The 19,966-nt window shown below is 36.5% G+C and overlaps 1 protein-coding gene across 1 annotated transcript in view; it reads left to right on the top strand.

Moving 5' to 3' along the window:
* Nucleotides 1–525: 525 nt before the first annotated feature.
* Nucleotides 526–19,966, top strand: part of RP1 (retinitis pigmentosa 1 (autosomal dominant)) — a gene marked incomplete at its 3' end in the record, with an annotated part of 53,818 nt that continues 34,377 nt past the window's right edge. The window contains exons 1-5 of the mRNA XM_009871233.1: nucleotides 526–595; nucleotides 3,733–4,383; nucleotides 6,391–6,562; nucleotides 9,356–10,818; nucleotides 11,377–14,556. Coding sequence (XP_009869535.1) covers nucleotides 3,745–4,383; nucleotides 6,391–6,562; nucleotides 9,356–10,818; nucleotides 11,377–14,556 — 5,454 coding nt within the window. The remainder of the gene's footprint in view (nucleotides 596–3,732; nucleotides 4,384–6,390; nucleotides 6,563–9,355; nucleotides 10,819–11,376; nucleotides 14,557–19,966) is intronic.

Here is a 19,966-nt window from a genome sequence, read left to right as displayed (position 1 = left end):
CATCCGGGGACGTACTATTTGCACTGGGAAAAGAAAAAAACCAAAACATACATTCTGCTGCATAGTTAAACTACAGTTAGATGTAATCTCCTGTCTCTTCATAAACTGTATCACACTCATTTATAACGATTGCATTGCCCTTTTTTTGGCATGTTGAAATGAAGAATGCTTCATGGATGACAAAACTCCTTCAGACTGTCATGTTTTATTGAGTGTTGAGAAAGAAACTGTGGAATTATTTTCATTGTTCTATCTGAATATAGAAAATGCGTGATTCTGTGAGTCTCTTGAGCAATCTAAGTAAAGAGAAAATTATACAAATGATACAACAGGAAAGTAGAGTTCAAAAATAATACGAGGATTTGCTGAATGAGATGTTAGATTCTCTGCTCTGAACAATGGCTACCCGAGGTGAACCTGGTCTGGTGATTAACATTAGCTGAGATTAAGTAAATGGATTATGATGTTTCTTCTAGCTGAGCGCACTTGGAATAAGACTAAGGATGTCCATCTCATATGTACATTCACATGTACAATTTATAAATCTCTGAAAACAAGCTAACTACTCTTTTATGTGCGTAGGATGTGACTGTGGGTGAGTACGATGAAATTATATACAATATATACCAGCTATATGGCGTTAGACATATTCTCATATATTTGGAACAAAGCCTTCCACTTAGTGTCTTTATAAAATTTAGCAGCTTTGTGCAAAAACTTCGAGTGAGGGGTTTTGCTGATGAGAATGCGGGCAAAGGTGATTCAGTTCTGTGTTCTGTTTGATTTTTATGCAGAATAAAATTCTTAACATTGTAATTATTAAAATATCTTATAGACATTCTGTATCATGTAATATCAGCTACTTCTTAATTTTAGAATAAAATCATTCAAGTATGAAAATCAATGCTGTGTTTAAGATGAAATGAAGCTATTGCAGTTTGATCACCTGTAGTATGAAATACTAACTTCTACAGTATGTTGATTATTCATTTGTTGAAATGTTTGCTATTTGTAAGATGCAAATATAAGGTATCTGAAAGGTGCACAAAATTTCCACTATTAAATTTAATACTAGATAGTATTCATAAAGGGTGTGCTATGCAGCTATCAAACTATCTTTTTTCATTAATTTTATGTTGTGCTAAGGAGAACTTCTTTTTCTCAGTTACCTTTGGGAATTCAAATTATTTCATGTTTATAACGAAAACTGTATTATTTCTAATGAAAATTGTATGTTTTTCTTTCTGTAAATGTTCTCTCTTTGGTTCGGATTGTGTTACTTCTACAGTGCCCAGATTCAGTCTAATAATTATATAAAATGTATTTCTCTTCCAAATGCTGGTGCTTACATAACTGAATGTTTTACACCAGTACAAATATCCAGAACGACTTCTGAAAGGATTCAGAAGCGATTATTATCAGCAGTCTCCTGAGGAAACCCACCTATTTCATGTCTTGTAAGAGCTGAATAATTGTGCAGTTAGATGAGATTCCGCACCGTTTAATGAGGAGTGAGAAGTTGTAGCACAGAGTAGCTGAGGGGCTGTGTATGTTTTTTTCTGTCTCCGGCCGTTATTGACAACGACTTATCCCCTTCCTCAGAGATCCTGGACTGGGATCTGTTAGTGAGCTCAAGTCTTCTTGGCCAGTTAAATGGTGTAACATGACATTCAGTTCACTTGAGCTTTACTACTGTCATTGCTGCTTTTCTTGGAGTAGAACATTTGCTCTGCAAAGAGAGTGAGTGGGAAAGTTTGTGCTGCAGCTGGCAATAAGAAATACCCATATGGATTTCCTTTAGGAATGTCAGTATAAACAGAATGACGCGTGAAGCATAAAATGGCTGATACAGATTGTGTCTCTAGTCTTATCTCACTTGTCAACCTCTCAGTTTAGAAGTGTAATGAAAATTTTGGCAGCTAATGAATAGAAGTGTCTAAAAAGATGAGCAATTAGAGGTCTCAGTGATTTCAGCTGAGGTGGAGCTCCTCCCTACAACAGAAAGTAGGCCATTTCGCCAGCCATCGTGGACTGGGTTGTGTAAGTTGTTGTAGCTAAGCTTGAAAATTTCTTCCTGCATTTTCCTTAATTAAATACCTACAGGATTTGGTTTTAATTTTTATAAATTTTATTTTTTTCCCAAAAATATTTTAAATAGAATTAAAATTATATTAAAAATACTACATTTGTTTTTGTGTACATCATTCTAGTGCAGACTTGTTTAGTAATTTTTCAGTTTTAGCAGTAGAGTACAATTTATGGCATAAATAATGTATTGAAAGAAGACATTTCTTTCTGTGTTCTGATCATTGGTCAGAATAGTTTTTGATGAGTTGCTACCTCTCAGCAAAAAGAAAACACCTAAGCTAAAAACAGTGCATTATTGGAAAAGCTGTAAGAGCACAGGAAGATAATATCTTGTCAAATCTGACTTTATTTGAACTTTAACTGTCTTGAAAACTACCAACATTTTCTTATAACTTTCAGAACTGATGAATGTAGTAGTAAACTAGTAAGAATATTGTTTTCTATAGCTTCTTTAAGAGAAGTATATAGTAGCCAAAAGAGATTGTTCCCTTAATCAATGTCAGCTATGTCAATGTGACATTGTCAAAGAATTTAATTTATATTATTTTGATGACAAACATATTCCCTGAGATTGCTATGCAGTTTTTCAGTAAAACTAGTAAAACTGCTTCCTGGAGGCTAATTAGTTGACGAGCCATTTCTACCCTGTGTTCCAGTCAAAGCAAGCCAACTGTTAAGATAAAGCAATATTACTCATTTAAAGGGCTGTCATTATAATATCTGTATGTAAATTGGATTCAAATAGAAAGATTGTAGTGATAGTGCTCTATTTTCAAGCATGAAAACCATCACTATAGTTGTCAGAAATACTCTGTTGTTTAAAAAAAAAGGGTATTTAAGTGTTTCTAAATTGGCTACTTCTACTGAAGAATACCCGATTTTTCCATGTCTTTATAAAGGACTAAAATACTTTTCTCTTAAAAAAATACTTTTCTCTGAAAAAAAGTCTTATCTGATCAGTAGTTTTCTCCTCAGTATAAATATTATGATGATTTATGTATCATGAAATATAAAACTTACAACAGAAAAGCAGTTGGTCTGTCAATTTATGATACAGCTTAACTCTAAAATGTGTTTTGGGCCCTATTCTGGTATTATTTACAGTGTAGTAAAACAGGAGCCTTTTCCCTGACCCCAATGGATTTGTTCTGGTGTAAAACTAGTATAGGGAATCAGAATTAATTGTATTGTCTTCCATTTTTGTTATAGACTGAATATGACTCATACCTAGACTCCATTCTACAAAGGACTTTTCTCATATCTTAAATATTAAATGTTGCCATTAGTTTCATCCTCAAGAAAAAAAACCCACAAAACCCCAAACCATCTAGTTATCATTCTGGACTGACAGATTACCTTCTTCTAAGAAAAAGTCTCTTGTACTGAAAAGATAAGAGATTTGAAACGACATTGGAGAGTTTTGGGAATATTTGTAAGTAGAGCTATGCTAACTTAAGCTGATAGTACTGGAGTCTTTGTGGAATTTAGAGATAACAGCTTCGATCCATTTAAATCTAATGACTTTTTGGCACAACTTGCTGCTGTTAGTTTCTTATAAATTCTCTTTCTGCACCTTTCAAAATGAAGACTGTGTTATTACTAGTCGTAAGAAAAGTTTTTATATCCATCTCCTCTTTTTTCCAGATTGCTGTCAAAATGAGTGAAACACCTTCAACTAGTTACTCGGTGAATCAGCCAAACTCCTCCGAGAGCGAACAGAGCTTATCCCCGCGCCACTTCAATGTCACTGAACCTGTGGTGGCAAAACGGATCTGCTTCTATAAAAGTGGAGATCCTCAGTTTAATGGGATCAGAATGGTTGTTAATAACCGATCATACAAGACATTTGACGCCTTGCTGGATAGTTTATCCAAACGGGTCCCGTTACCTTTTGGAGTGAGGAATATTAGTACACCAAAAGGGAGACACAGCATTACCAATCTAGATGATCTTGAAGATGGAAAATCTTATATTTGTTCCCATCAGAGGAAAATGAAGCCCATCAACCTGGAACAGGCTAGCAAAAAGCCACTGCCCTGGCAGATCAGTAGGCCTGTCAGTGCTCGACGTCGAGCTGTGCAATTAGCAAGGGAAAATGGAGGTGTATTTGGCCATCGAGAAATCAGAATAACAACTCCCAAAAAGATGTTTGTTTTCAAAAACGGGGATGTAAGATTAAGGCGCACCATAGTTCTGGGAAAGAAAAATACACAAACTTTTGAAGCCTTTCTGGATTATATGAGTGAATTAATGCAATATCCGGTTGCGAAACTATATACCACCGATGGCAGAAAGGTGAGGATAAAGTTGATTACTTAAAATTTTCCTGTGATTGTTTCTTTTTTAATTAAGAAGGTGACTTTAACACTTATAAACTTAGGACACTGGCCTAGTGTAAGATCTGATGTGCTGAATTTCAGCTGTTTCCTTTCTATGAATTTTCACCATCAGAAAGGTTACTAGCTTGGAGGAAATATACTGGAATCTTGCAATCAGAGAGAAGCAAGTGAGGATATTTTATTTTAAGTCATCATGAGAAAAGACTTTTTCTTACTCAGGCCTCTTTCAGGCATGCTCTCAGTTCTATATTTTATCCATTCACACAGAAACTTCCAGTAGTCTTAGTGGTATTTATCTGTGATTTTGAATGTTTTAAATGTTTAATCTTTGGGGAAGAAAAGCTGGACATGAGCAATGTGCATTGGCAGCCCAGAGGAACAACCGGATCCTGGGCTTCATCAAAAGGAGTGTGGCCAGCAGGCCAAGGGAGGGGATTCTGCCCCCCTGCTCTGCTCTGCTTTGGTGAGACCCCACCTGCGGTGCTGTGTTCAGCTCTGAGGCCACCAGCATGAACCTGTTGGAGATGTTCTGGAGGAGGGCCACAAAAATGATCAGAGGACTGGAGTACCTGCCCTGGGAGGACAGGCTGAGAGAGTTGGGGTTGTTCAGCCTGGAGATGGCTCTGGAGAGACCGTATTGCAGTTTTTCAATATTTAAAGGGGGCCATAAGAAAGATGGAGACAGTCTTTTTATGATAGGACAAAGGATAATGGTTTTAAACTAAAAAAAGAGGAGATTTATGATAGTGCTAAGGAAGAAATTTTTTACAGTGAGGATGGTGAAACACTGGAACAGGTTGCCCAGAGAGGTGGTAGAATGCCCATTCCTGTAAACATTCAAGGTCAGGTTGAATGAAGCTCTGAGCAACCTGATCTAGTTTAAGATGTCCATGCTCACTGCAGGAGGGTTTGACTAGGTGACCTTTAAATGCCTCTAGCATCCCAGAATATACTCTGATTCTAACAATGCAGTAAGTAGCATCTAGTAGCCACACATATATTACCATTACACAAATGCAGAGTGGTTTTCCATTAAAGACTTGGAACTGTGACACCTGGTTGTCTGTCATAGTTTTCAAAAGTGAACGAGGTTCTCTACCCCTAAACCCAAATAATGCAGCATTAATAACTCTGATTTTCATCTCATGTGATGTTTTATATAACTTTATCTCACTTAATGTTTTATCTGTGTATTGTTTAATCACAGAAAAGCACTTGTGATTATACCTAACAGGTATCTAGAAAGACAATTTGATGCAGAGCTCCGCAAATTCAAGGGAAATCTTATGTTTACCCTTGATTTGGTGAAAATCTGTATAGGTTGGGAAACTGCTCATATCACCTATAAGCCAGTGAAATGTGGTCTGTAAGCATTATCTTGCAATATATTTTGGAGCACAAGTTCAAAGCTATTAGATAAGGCTCTGAGCAGCTTGGTTCAGTCAGACCTGCTTTGAGCAGACGTTTATACTACATGACCTCCAGAGGTCTTTTCTAATGTATGTAGCTCTGTGATTCTGTCCTATTCCTCTGTGTCAGTATAGGTCAAGTACTTGTGGTGTATTTTGGATTTCTCCTTTCTTCCTCCAGATATGTGTTTGTATGTGTACCTATCTGCAAATGCATATTCTTATTTCATGACTATTAACAGTCATTGTGCAATGATGAAACAAAATTATATACGCAAACACTTAAATTATATAAAAATTTTGATCTGGATTCAAGATGCTTCTTAAAGTCTTTTTCTAATATATTTATATAACAAGACATACCCTCACAGAGATAGGAATTGCCTTATGGAATTGAAAAATTAATTCCGTGCTCTGATACATATTTAATAGACTGCTGCAAAATAACATCAAGACTAAGAAGTGAAGATATTAAAGCATTAAAGGGATAAATTCTTTGTGGTTACTAAGGCATAGATTTTAATGCTACTTATTTTCTTTTTTTTTCTCCCCAGGTTCCTAACCTTCAGGCCCTGGTATTGTGCTCCGGAGCTGTAGTTGCAGCAGGGAGAGAGCCTTTCAAACCAAGCAATTATGATTCTCTTGGGTATTCACGGCCTGCTAAATTGCTTGGAATTGCAAATCGAGTATACCCAAAAGCAAATGCCAAGTCAGAAAATGAAAATAGTAAGTTCATTGAATTAATTTGTATTTTACTAATTGGTTTATCTTTCTTAACGTAAGACATAGACCATGACAATCTTAGCATGATCAAGGATATTCAGAAAGTCCGGTTGAAACTGTTTGTGTCTCTTTGATTCCTCTATAAGCGTAAGAAAGATCAAAGTGTTAATGTGCTTTTTAAAATTTAAGTTCCTGCTAAGTACTCAGCTAGTATGCATATTTCTTTCAAACAGACTAATTTAGAACATATATGCAAATCTTTAAGTGTATTTTATTTTTTATTTGCTAGACTACTCCAAGTTGACTGATCGAATTACTTGAGCAAAACTTTTCTGCAATTTCAGAACTTATCTTAGCCAGTGGAGATCTGACTTGTCCTTGTCATGACTTTCACTTTATCCTGTGTCCCACACTCCTCAACATAAATAGGAAAAATATTAGAGCATCCATCCACTCACAAATTCATCATATTTGCGAAGCTGATCTTGTGTAAACAGAACGTCATCCTTTCCTGTATCCTCATGCCTGTGGTGTATGCTTTTTTTTGGATAACTTTGGGAAAAGATACAAAAATAGGCACTTTTCCTGTTATTACTTGTGGTGTTGTGCCACTGACAAGGTCAGTAAGAATGTGAAGTGGCCAGTGGATGGTCAAGAACGTGAGGAGATGTTGAAAAGAAGCCAGACTAGCTGAATAGCCTGAGGTCGAGAGGAACAAAATGCTGTGGTACTAGAACTTTAGGCTGTGTGGGAATCATCAGCATTAGAGCAACCTGTGGGGCAGAGGTACTGTCTAGAGGGAAACTTGTTTAATCCAGAGGTACCCTGTACTTTTGCTATACCTGCATGCTGTACTGGAGAGTCCAGGGAGCACTGGAATGGTTTCTGCACTGAGATTTTCTGTGGTAATCTTGACTCTGTTCATGGAGAACATTGATAAGACACTTGGCTTCCATTTACTTGAGGAGTTTCTTCCACATCTCTCACAATTTATTATGTCCTCATCAAACTATTCATTTTAGTTTTTCTCAACCTTCCCACTCTTTGACTTGCACAGCCTGAGAGCTCTTTACAGAGCACAATGAGTCAAGAGAATAGGAATATTTCGAGAATGAATAGGAACATTTTGAGAATGCACATTCTGCAGAAACAAACAAAAAATCCTACTCAAATTTTGCTTTGAGCCAAAGATTGAGCCTTGCAGTGGTAGAAAATGTGAGTAGCTGATAATCTGATAAACTCTTTCTAATCCTTAGTTAACAGCAATAACAGAGAAAAAAACAACCCACACAACTATTTCTTTTTGTCTTTAACCTGAGAATTTCAGAAATATCTTGTGTAGGAGACATCACTGATAATGTGAGAGCCTGAAAAATTTCAGGTGCTTTGTTTCAATTCCATTTCCTGAGACTGAGATTTTTACTCTAGGAAGCATAATGTCTGGTCTGTGTTAGAGAAGTTTGTATGAACTTTTATTTCTGCTTCTGTTCATGATAAAGCATATGCCTGGAAAACTTGCAAGGCACTCTGCCTGAAATTATAGACACGTATCTATAACAGTAATATGTTAACTGTGAAAGTCTTGATATGAAATTATTTGTGATTCACCTGAGCAATAAAAAACAGAGCTTACTTTCAAGCAATGTAAATAAGTTAGTATTACATGTGTTAAAATAACTTTCTGCAAGTGAAACCTTTCTATTCAATGGTGGCTCCTGTATATTTAGGTGTCAGTAACAGTTGTGGAAGTCTGTGTGGGTGTACATGCGCTGTTCCCCTTGTACAGGCAGAACTTCTTGGGAGACAGGAAAACTTTTTTTTATCTCATATTCTTTTATCTCTCACCTCTTCAGTGACAACTGCTAGAGAGATGAGATACAATTTTTTGAAAAGTCCATTTATTACAGAGCAATCAAAACATAATTCTGGAATATTGAATATGTATGCAAACACATCTTGGGCCATGTTCAAAATTCATTTGAATCTGGAAATATTCTCCTTAGCTTTAGTGAGTTTTTCACCGTTGTCTACAATACTGTAGCATAAAATGCGTCTCAGAATGTAATGATTTAAATGAAGATTTTATAAGAAGGTCAAGTGCTTCCACATTTACTTCTCTATAGGAGGTCAGTCCAGGGGATTAGATCTGAACCCTTTATTCGCATGTCAGTGACATTACTCACAGTAATTACTCACATGATGTAGATTGCTGGATTTAGAGCCCAGGGAGATACAAGTTCACCTTAACTGACACGTTTTAGCACTAACTACAAGAACTAATAGGAAATAATATATTAATGATCGCTAATGCATGAAGAAGAAATAAAGTTTGTGGCTTAAAGCCCAAACAAGCAAGGTCCTGTGAATCCCTTGAAAGGTTCAATACAACCTCAACTCCCAACTAAGTATAAAAATGTGAGGGCATTTAGTACTTTCATAGGCTTTGGAACTTCAAATAAAACTATAGCTCTGGCATTAGAAAGAACCTATTGCAAAATAAAATTAGTTGAAAAAGTACTTAAATGTTTGATACATTATTAGAAATTGGTTATATTTCTTTCTCTAGCAACTTCTTAAAAAGAACAGCAAGATTAGCCATGTTTTTCACTTTACTTTCTCATATTCTGGAAAATAATCACATTTCATTAACTTCTTTTATACTAATTTTTCTCCTTTATTCTTTTCCTTTGCTGCCTGTCTGCTGTCTCACCATCTGGATCCTTATGCCTGATATTTGTCTGCTCTACTTTCCACCTCCTGAATGAATCTGAATTCTTTCAATGTAATTACTGGTAGATGAAATGGACTCTAGCTCAAGATCTCAGATATTCTCAGTTTCTTCTGATAAAGGGTCCAGCAATGATAACAACTCAGATTCTTCCTATGTTCCTGACAGTCGTAATGGGATAGGGGAAAATCAGTCAGTTACTGGTGAACACCTATCTGTGGCACAGTATGAAGATGACGTTGAGAAATCAGTTCACGTTAATCAAGATGGCAGTATCACAGTGGAAATGAAAGTTCGATTCAAAATTAAAGAGGAAGAAACTATTAAATGGACAACCACTGTAAGTCGTGCTGGCCTTTCTGACAACAAAAACGCTGCCATTTGCAATTCTGCAATATGTGCAGAAGACTGCTTATCCAATGTAAATGTATCAGAATGTATAAAACCAGAAGATGGATTTTTAAAGAGCTACAGTAAAGAAGAGGGAGGCTCATTACAGCAAATCAATGCAGAAGTGTCAGACAAAGAATCAGAGTCTGATTTAAAAGCTGCTGATTGTAATATCTCTAAGAACAATTCTGCAGATCTAGATGTAAGCAATTTACCTGAGGATAATATCAGGCCTCGCTTTTATAGGCCTCCCACCCCTGGTCCAAGGCGGGTTAGACAAAAGAAAGCAGTAGTTGAAAGTGTCACCCTGGTATCTGAGAAAGAGGTTCAGGAGAAGACGGTAGGACAATTTTCCTACAGTGAGGAAATACAGAACGGAGAAAATAAATCTGAGTATTGCATGGTAGCTCATTCAAGCAGAAAAAAATCAAGTGTCATTAATCCAAAGTTTAGTGAGATGAGTAACAATGATTTATTAAAGCTTTCCTCAGAAAATATAAAAGAAGAAATGCATTTTAAAGTAAGCCACAAAAGTAGTGATTTAATAGAAACCACGAATAGGAAGACATTAGAAGTGTCTGATGAGGGTGAATTGGTACAGAATATATTGGAGAAATCAGCTGTGGAGAAAGGTACATATAATAGTTTAGTATCAACCTGCAAAGCGAACATAAGTAGTTTGATACCATCATCAAAAATTTACCAGGCAGCTAGGCCAGGCTCAGCAGACCACATCCATGAGTCATGTGAGATTAAACAAATAAAAAGATCAATGAGTTCTTTCATTAGCTATTCAGAATCACGTGGGTCAAAAGAAGAAGCAAAATGCAAAGCTGCTGATTTATTATCTATTTCTCAAGACTCAGTGCATTCAGCCTGTCCTGGACATTGCCAGATGAAGATGATGTTACCTCCATGTACTAAAGCTCACACTGAGGAAATAAACCCAAGAACTGGATTCTTTCCTATTGTTACTGAAAAAGAGAATCAAATCAGTGTCAGAACCGAATCTGTGACAACACATCTTACTGATGACAGCCAATCTGCATCTCACCTCACCAAAAAGAAGAAGAAGAGAAAATCACCTACCTTCCTAGACCAAAGTACTTATGACAGTCATAAAGAAAAAGAATTTTCAGGGGTAGTTAGAAGTGAGGGACTGCGTATCAGAAGCAAAACCACACAGAATTCCACAACAGAGGCTATAGATAATTATTCTGAAATGCCTCAGAAAAAGGGAACAGATTTTATTGTAAAAAACAATGATGGATCTGTCAATTCAGACAAAATGTGTTCTGAAGATGAATTCTATCACCAGAACTCAGTGGAACAAAATGGATTATTGTCTAATAAAAAACCAAGAAGTAATAAAAACAAATTGGCTAAGGTAAAATTGAAGTCAGGCAAAAAAAATAGTATCATTTCATCTGTAAAGAGTGAAGATGGTCTAATGACAGTTGATTCAAACAATGGCTCTGAATACAGACAGGATACACGGAGTACTGAGAAAGAAGGCACACAACTCACAACTTGTTCTTCTGAGCAGACACCTAACTCATCAGTGATTACAAAGCCATTGTCAGAAGTACCAAAGAATCTCAGCTTTGAAAAGGAAAAGAATATTTTGGAAAATTCGTCATCAAAGAAAGAGAAAAAGCAAAAGGGGATGAAGAAAAATCTAAGTAAACATGCAAATAAGTTAAATATGTCAGAGAGAGCCATCACACTAGAGGCTCTAAACCAGGAGGATTTTCAAGAGGAGGTTGTTGAGCATTCACTTGAAAACTATGTTCAAACTTGGCTGAAAAGCTTGCTACCAAATTCTGTCTTACCCCCTATAAAGAAGAAAGAAGGTAATCTTGAGAATAACAATGTCTGTCATTTTCCTAAAGAAAATACTGATGATTCTATGGATAAAGAAACAAGATTTATCACAAATAAAATGCATGTGACTGGAAAAAACCATCTGATTGAACATAATCTAACCAAAAAAACATTGAAGCCTATTTGTAAATTGGGAACTTTAGAAGAATCAACCAAGGATTCAGGTGAAAAACAATGTGACTCTTTAATTCGTGCTAACACAACTATAGTAGAAGAAGCCAAGTATTCACTAAAGTCAGAATTTCATCGTGATGGTAAACTACACTTGTTTCATGAAGCACATGACAATAAAAAAAAGATGTCAGAAGCTGATATTCAAGATACTAGTCTATGTCAAAGAAAAAAATCTGAGGTTGCTGTTCAAGTTGATTGTGCACTTCTCAATGAGAAAATGGCAATTAATATTCAGAATAACTGCATGTCTAGCATGTTGCTGCATGAACTACAATCAACTTTGCTTGGTCTTCAGAATGAACATAGTGGGTGTATAGGAAAATCTTGCGGCCTTTCGGATCTTTCTCCTTCAGCTTTTGGTTCTTCCTCCAATTTCCTCCTAGCTTGGCTACTTGTACTGAATCTGAGAGAGAGTTTGATTGGGACAATTAAAGATGATGTGCAAAAACCTACTTGTAACTGTTCTGAAATAATTACACAGTTACAATTTCTGAAACAAACTACAGTCACAGGAAAAGTTGATGAACTGAAGGCTGCCTTCTCACATGTTCAACAATCAGCAGAAAATAACTTACTACACTTTGGGAGGGAACTCAAACAGCAGGACTCCACACATTGCCATGAGAATATGCCCATATCTGAATTTCATAACGATATAGATTTGCATGAAAATGAAAAATTGGTTGAGTCTTGTTTTCCAAAGGACGGTGTAAATTCCGAAGAAGCTCTAAAATTGACCGGTGAATTAGAAAGCTGTTTCAATATACAGGAGGATCCTTGTAGAGAAACAGAGATTTTAGACTTGAGCGCTCCTAAAATGCAGCTAGATGGTCAATATGCCAATACGAATTCCAATACCTGCAGCCTTGCTTCAGCTACAGAGCTACCTGAAAGAAATGAAGAAGTGCCTGATAGTCTATATAAAAAATCTCAGGATAAAACCATTGATACATCATTCATTAATGAAGTGTCAGAAACTTCAATAGAACCTAACTCGACAGTTCATAGTGTAACTTCTAATGACAAAAATTGTGGTTTAGATCGGGATACTTCTGAGTTAGAAGGAGAAAAATCTATTATACATGTTACTACTGATAAAAGTGAAGATGAGAAAGTTGATCCAAAGTCAGCAGGTAGTGACAAAAACCTGAATAACCAGCTTAAACTAGATGCTGAAACCTCTGTTGAATGTAATACTGAGGATTATTCTGTAAAGGAAGACAAGGAAGATGCAGAAACTTGTGAGGAGAGCTCTGAGAGGTTATCTACAGTCTCTCCATTATCATTTTGTTATGAATCAAAGCAAATTACAGAGTGTGATATAAGTGAAGGAGAACAGAAATTGCAAGTAGAAGAACTGGAGAATAAAATACATTCAGACGCTTCTCAATCAAAAAAATACTTAAAAAGTCCTGCTACTTCAGACTGGTCAGATTATAGACCAGATAGTGAAGAGAGTGATTATAACTTTAGAGCATCCAGTGATTTGACCAATGAAAGTGGGGAAGAAGCAATACTTGAAAAACATTACAATACTGGTTATGTAAAAAGAACGATTGAACGACTTTATGGCAAGACGGAAGCTTCATTTAAGCCTGACTTTCAAAAAGGATTTCCTTATTTGTCGAAAGTATTGCAAAAGGATACTGAAGACCTTCACTCTGCAATGGTGGAAGAAAACATTCCTTTTCCTCAAGAACCTAGGCCTTGTTCTGCAGAGAAATCATCACGTTCTTCACTACAATCACAAGAATTTCTAGTAAACATAAACAATGACTATACTAAGTCAAGAAGAGAAAGCACTTCTTTACCAACACCACAACCTACTCTTAAGAGAGAGGAGACAAGTTATACCAGTTACAGTTCAGGAGAATCTCCAAAGCAACATTGTGAACCTAGTGTAAAAGCTAATGAAGATGAAGGGATACTGATAGATAAAGGCAAATGGCTTCTCAAAGAAAACCATCTGATAAGAAGGTCACCACCTGAACGGAATGGAATGTATGGAAATTTGGATACAACATCAGCAGACACAGTCCTTGATGCAAACAGTGATGATGTTCCATACTCTCACTTTGGCAATCTGAATCAGTACACACTCCTCAATGAAATCTCTTCTTCAGAACTTGAAGAAATGGCTAAACCCTCTGAAAATTTTTGCAACTACTTCAATATGCCTCATAACAGCGATTCAGACCCCCTTCAGGACGATTTAAGTACAAAAAGCAAACCTAGCCGCAATGGCAAGATCAAACCATCAGTCATGGCAGGTTCTACTTCCACACATCTTTCCAAACAGGCTGATACCAATAATCCAGCCTTCACATCTGTAGAATTTAGATTGCCTGATAACAAGGTGCATCCGTTGGAACAGCCTTCAGATGATGAACCCATGCAGTCTCAGCCAACTCATGTTAGTAATGCTAACAGAAATGCTCTTCGGGAAGAAGATTCTCTGGATAAACTCCATGCTATATGTGGCCAACATTGTCCAATACTGATGGTGACAGTAACACCAGTTAACGAGGAACAGAGAGGATATGCCTACCAAAAAGCATCTGATATTGAGAACCAGCTGGGTCCATGTTTGTTGGCCAAAAAGAATAAACATTTGCAATGGTCAGGTGAAGATTTAATAACAGACAAATATAATCATGTGACTCTGAAGAATAACTGTATCAATAAGATTGCCAACAATATTTTTAATAGGTTTTATGCTACTAATGCCTTAGATTTTATTGGTAACATTGGAATACTTGCATCTTCAACCCTGAAAGACACAAGCAATTTAGGGAAGTTACATGTAACAGATGATGTGAATGTAAAACCTATGGAAGACAGCCATTGTCAAAATAACCTGTCCAAACACATAACCAGGGATCTTGTGATAGGCACAAACAGTGAGCTACCTAATAGAAAGCCAAAAATATGCCAAACACTAAGAAGACTAATTCATACTGCTGGAGAAAAATTTTCTCCCACGTTGGCATATTCAGCAGAAACTTCTCATTCTGAAACATTTCTGAAGTGTGACATTTCTTTAAATAACATTGAACATAATGCTTCTGAAAATCTACAAAATAAAAATGCCTTTCCTACAGAAGAAGAAGAAGTTTGCTTTTGTACAACAGGCAATGGAAACAGTGAAGATGAGAAAGACTTGTAACAGACTTGGAATTTCTATAATGTTAGATTAGTGAAAATATCTTCAGAAAAAAAAAATCACAAAGTAAACAGCTGAATGGCACACCTAATAAAACTCCCACTGTGAATAAGCCCAGACCTAGACAGATATAAATCACAGCTGTATATAATTGCTGAAATACAGATACTTAGATTTTTATGGGAATCAACATAAGAAGAAAAGCTATTCTGAGGCAGTGATTTTTTAATTTTTTTTCCCTGAAATGTTGTCTATTCAGAGATATTCAGTTCTGTACCAACCATCTCATCTGTAAAGAAACAAATACTACTTGTTAGAGAACTGAAACTAAAATACTTGTCCGAGTTCTGATATTCCTATATTTCATGACATTTGAGAAACGGTTTGAGAATTGTCTTTCAGTAGAAATTTTTCCACAATAAAATTTTATGATTAATTTGAAATAAGAAGTAGGAAATACTGCACAAATGCTGCATAACAACAAAAAGTAGGAAATGGAAGTCATGTTAATTTTGTATAGATTACCATTATCAAATTGTTATTTTACTTTTTAAAGGCCAAGTTCAGAATACTTATATGAGTAAAGAGATCTTTCAGTCTGTATATAGGATCATACAGGCCTCAAATGAAGGTTGCCTCTTTTATACAGAGAATGCTGGAAAAGGATTGTATTTGTTACTGCTGGGATTCCCTGGGAACTGAGAAGGGACATTGTGTGTCAATGGATTTCCTGACTGCCTTTGCCATATTCCCTTCTGAGGCAGCACCACTTACTCTTAAAATTGTTCTACATACACTACAGATTTTAGTTGTGTATTCTTTAACCTCTGGACTTTAAAAGTGGTCCACATATTTTTTGTTTGGTTGTTGTTTTTTTTTTTGTATAAATATGTTGTATTATGAGAGCCTAAGGCATATATGATATGTTTCAGGATTTTTCAGTCTGTTATTAGAATTGTTTTGGATACCTATTTACAACCTTTTTTAATATTATGTGTGTGTAGTAAGCCCTTATATGGTTTACAATTTTCAGTAAGTGATTTTAAATATAAAATTAGAAAATATTTAACATGTATTGTGATTAGGCAGAGTATTTAATATTTTTTGGATACATTTTAAACCCTACCACTGTGTATTACCTTGCTTCAATGTCAATGAAGTCAGACATACACCTGAAGAGGGAAGGTAATAATTTTCAGTTAGAGAACGAGAATCTGGCCATCCTGTACTCTTGCCAGTTGTGTCTAAACTAACAGACATGTATATGCTGTGATAAGCCCTGGATCACAATCCTTATTTGGACTGGGGAAATAACTAAAGGCTGACACCAACACATTTTGGCCCAGGGGCTTTGATTGTCTGTCTGTTGGACAGAAGGCACATGGAGGGGAAGTAGAAGTTGGATGTGAAGCAAAAGATGTTTGCAATACAGGTAGGAAACCTGGAAGAACTCGTCTGTTCTTTGTGGAGTACAGTGGCAGATATATTTTCCCTTAAATAACTGTTATGTTTCTGGTTTTTGAAGCAGTGTATTCTATGTAATAAAGTAACGTTACAATCCTGAAGCAACATGTGTCATACAATGTGTTTCATACCAAATAGCTGTGTGTTATTTCCTATGCTGGCCTTGATTCTGATGTTCTTCCCTCTATCTCCATGTTATTTGGTGTCTGCTTTTGCACGTTTTAGAACTGCTCTAGGCAAAGAGTCTCAATTGTATTTTTTCATTCCTTTATGTGTCAATACAGAAATAAAACATATGTTTGGAAATTGAAGATCTGAATTACTAGAATCCAACTAAATACCAGGCTTCTATGCTGTAAATAATACTTAAATGTTAGGCAAATTAACATGTATGTATCCATCACCTGTGGTCTTTCTGCTAGATTCCCAGCACCCTGTGCTGCCTGCATTCACAGCACTTCAACTTTTTCAGATCCTCTTTAATCATATGCTTATTACAGGATTACTGAGCAAACTAAGCACTCAAAATGTGGGATGTTAAGTTCTGCCTGAGGTTACAATTAGCAGAGACTACAGCAAGTGGTGAAATGATTGTTATATTAACTGAAAGACCCACATGTGATTTCACTATGTTAACTGAAAGAGAAGGAATAAAATGGTCACCTCGGAGCAGGACAAAAAGTTGACAGTGAGATGTAGAACCATAGAATCATAAAATGGCCTAGGTTGGAAGGGATCTTAGAGATCATCTAATCCAACCTCCCTGCCATGGGCAGGGACACCTCTCAACTAGACTAGGTTACTCAAAGTCTCATCCAATCTGGCCTTGAACACCTCAAGCGAGGGAGCATCCACAGCTTTCTTTCTGTGCAATCTATTCCAGAATCTTGCCACCCTCATATTGAAAAATTTTTTCCTACGATCCAATCAAAATCTATTTTCCTTTAACTTAAATCCATTTCCCCTTGTCCTATTGCTGGACACTCTTGTAAAAAGTCCCTCATCAGCCTTCCTGTAGGTTCCTTTCAGGTACTGGAAGGTGCCCCTGGAGTATGCTCTTCCCCAGGCTGAACAGTCTCAGCTCCCGCAGCCTGTCCTTGTAGCAGAGGTGCTCCAGCCCCTGGATCATTTTTGTGGCCCTCCTCTGAACTAATTTCAACAGATCTATGTCCCTCTTATGGTGGGGACACCAGGACTGGACACAATATTCAAGGTGGGGTCTCACAAGAGCAGAGTAAAGGGGGAGAATCACCTCTCTTGATCTGATGGCTACGCTTCTCTTGATATATCCCAGCACATGATTGGCCTTCTGGGCTGCATGAGCGCACTGCCGGCTCCTGTTGAGCTTCTCATCTATCAACACCCCCAAGTCCTTCTCTTCAGGGCTATTCTCAAACCATTCTGTACCCAGTTTGTGTTTATGCCTGGGATTAACCCGACCCAGATGTAGGACCTTGCATTTTGACTTGTTGAAGCCAAAGCTGAAGTTTGCACTGGCCCATTTCTCAAGCCTGTCAAGGTCCCTCTGGATGGTATCTCTTCCCTCAAGTGAGTCCATGGCACCACACAGCTTGGTGTGGTTGGCAGACTTACTGAGGGGGCACTCAGTGCCGTTGTCCATGTCACTGACAAAGATGTTGAACAGCACTGGACCCAGAACAGACCCCTGAGAAACTCAGGAACTGAGTACTATCATACTATCATACTATCATAGGATTTAAATATTTATTACAAGTTTAGGGAAGATATAGAATATTAAAACTTGTTATGCACAGTTATTACTTCTTCCACTAGAGTTTGAACGCTTCTGATATCTGTCTTGACTTTTTTCTATTTTCTATCCTAAGCCTAGTCATGTTTAGTTTATATATGTGTCCCAAAGTCATCATTGTCATTTACTGAGATATACCTTTTTATTCTTTGATATATATTAACAAACTCAGACATTCTCTCAGCTTTTTCTCCTACATAAACATTTTCTCTAACCATCATGAAAAATGTGGTCAAACAGATCTACTGACTGCAGTGAATATTCACAGATGGGTGGAAGTAAAGACTGTAAATTGTTGACTGGAAAGGCTCCAAGAGACTAAAACCTGTGCATTGGAGAAGTTATTGCACAGAATGACCTATAGTAATCAATACTATTTCTACTGTGACATGCAGAAAGCTGGGTGACATGGTTTTGTATATCTAAAAGTGTATAAAAAAATAATGGGAAATGACTGATTTCTCAGAAGTGTTATGCTCCTCAATTTGAGTATATAGAAGCAATACTGTGGTATTGTTTATTGGTTTGCATTTCTGAAGTGCATAAGGCATATTTCTCCTTATTCTAAGAATGTTAGAAGATAGCAAGACCATTTAGTTGTTTAGTTTATCACTATTGAAAAAGTTACCTGACTTTCATAGCACTGATGTTATCAAGTATCACTAGTCTAATTACCACATTATTCCACTGTAAGGCTAAGGGGGATTATTTAATGCAATTTTCTTACCTTAATAAACTAAAGACAAGAGGTCAAGTACACCTACATAGAGTGAGTTAGATGTATGCGTATGCTAGTTTCTCAGTTGTAAATGAGATTAACATGGAGGATCATGTGGTCACCTGTTGCCAGTCATAGTTTACAGAAATTTGGAGCAGACATTGCTTTGGATAGTGTAGAAAATCCCCTTTGTAATAGAAAAAGCAAGCTAACTTCAGCTGTGGAAAAAGCAGATTGCAGCAACTTTCAAGAAGGGTCACAGTGCTCTGTTGTTGGAAAATTTGTTTCTGCCAGTTTCATCCCTTCCTAAGGTATCACAGGTTATTTTTATTTTATTCTTTTAGTTTAGTGTGTTCAGGCTACAGCAATTCTTGTAGTCATGAGGTTTAACCTGTTGGTGTGTACTCCAAACTTCACATCCTAATACTATATTTTAGATGCCTGTTCTTAAACAATATAACTTAAATTCTATCTCTGTCTTTAATTTTCACACTTTCTACTCAGGTTATAGACCTACACACATTTTTCAAACAAATAAGTAAATCTTGGAATACTAGTGTGGAATGTCAAGGTCTTGAGGTTTTTCCTCCAAGATGAACCAAATGTTATGTTAATGTCTCCCTGTGTCTCCCCTCAAAGTATCTATTTTAATAGTTACTGATTCTACAATACTGCATTTCCCAAGGAATGTGTGTTTTACACACAAAGCATAATGGCCACACAGAAATAAAAATTTCCTCAGTAGGTATAGCCCAATGCTTACAGCAAACAGGACTTAGAGATTCTACTCTGTGGTCTCGTGAATGTGTTTTATTTCATAATGTGCCACTACTGTGACCTCTTTTCTGCCTTTTATTAAAAGCAGTATTAATTATTCAAATATAACTGCTAAGTGGTATGGGGGACATATTTTCAACTCATTTTTTTCTTAGATAAAAAGATACTGATGTGCACCATGCCTAGGTCACCCTAATTATCAATTTCTTAAATATCTTTTAGTTTTGGGCTTGGCTAATATTAATCCTACCTTATTTTTTCCAGAATGATACAGAAAACTAAATGCACATTCTTCAAATAATTGTCTTCACTAGTCCTCAAATCATATTTTGCTGCAG

Source organism: Apaloderma vittatum, unplaced genomic scaffold (genome assembly GCF_000703405.1).
Source record: "Apaloderma vittatum isolate BGI_N311 unplaced genomic scaffold, ASM70340v1 scaffold4446, whole genome shotgun sequence".
NCBI classification, from domain to species: Eukaryota; Metazoa; Chordata; class Aves; order Trogoniformes; family Trogonidae; genus Apaloderma; species Apaloderma vittatum.
Note: the sequence above shows the minus strand (reverse complement) of the source record. Positions and strands in the feature narration are given on the sequence as shown.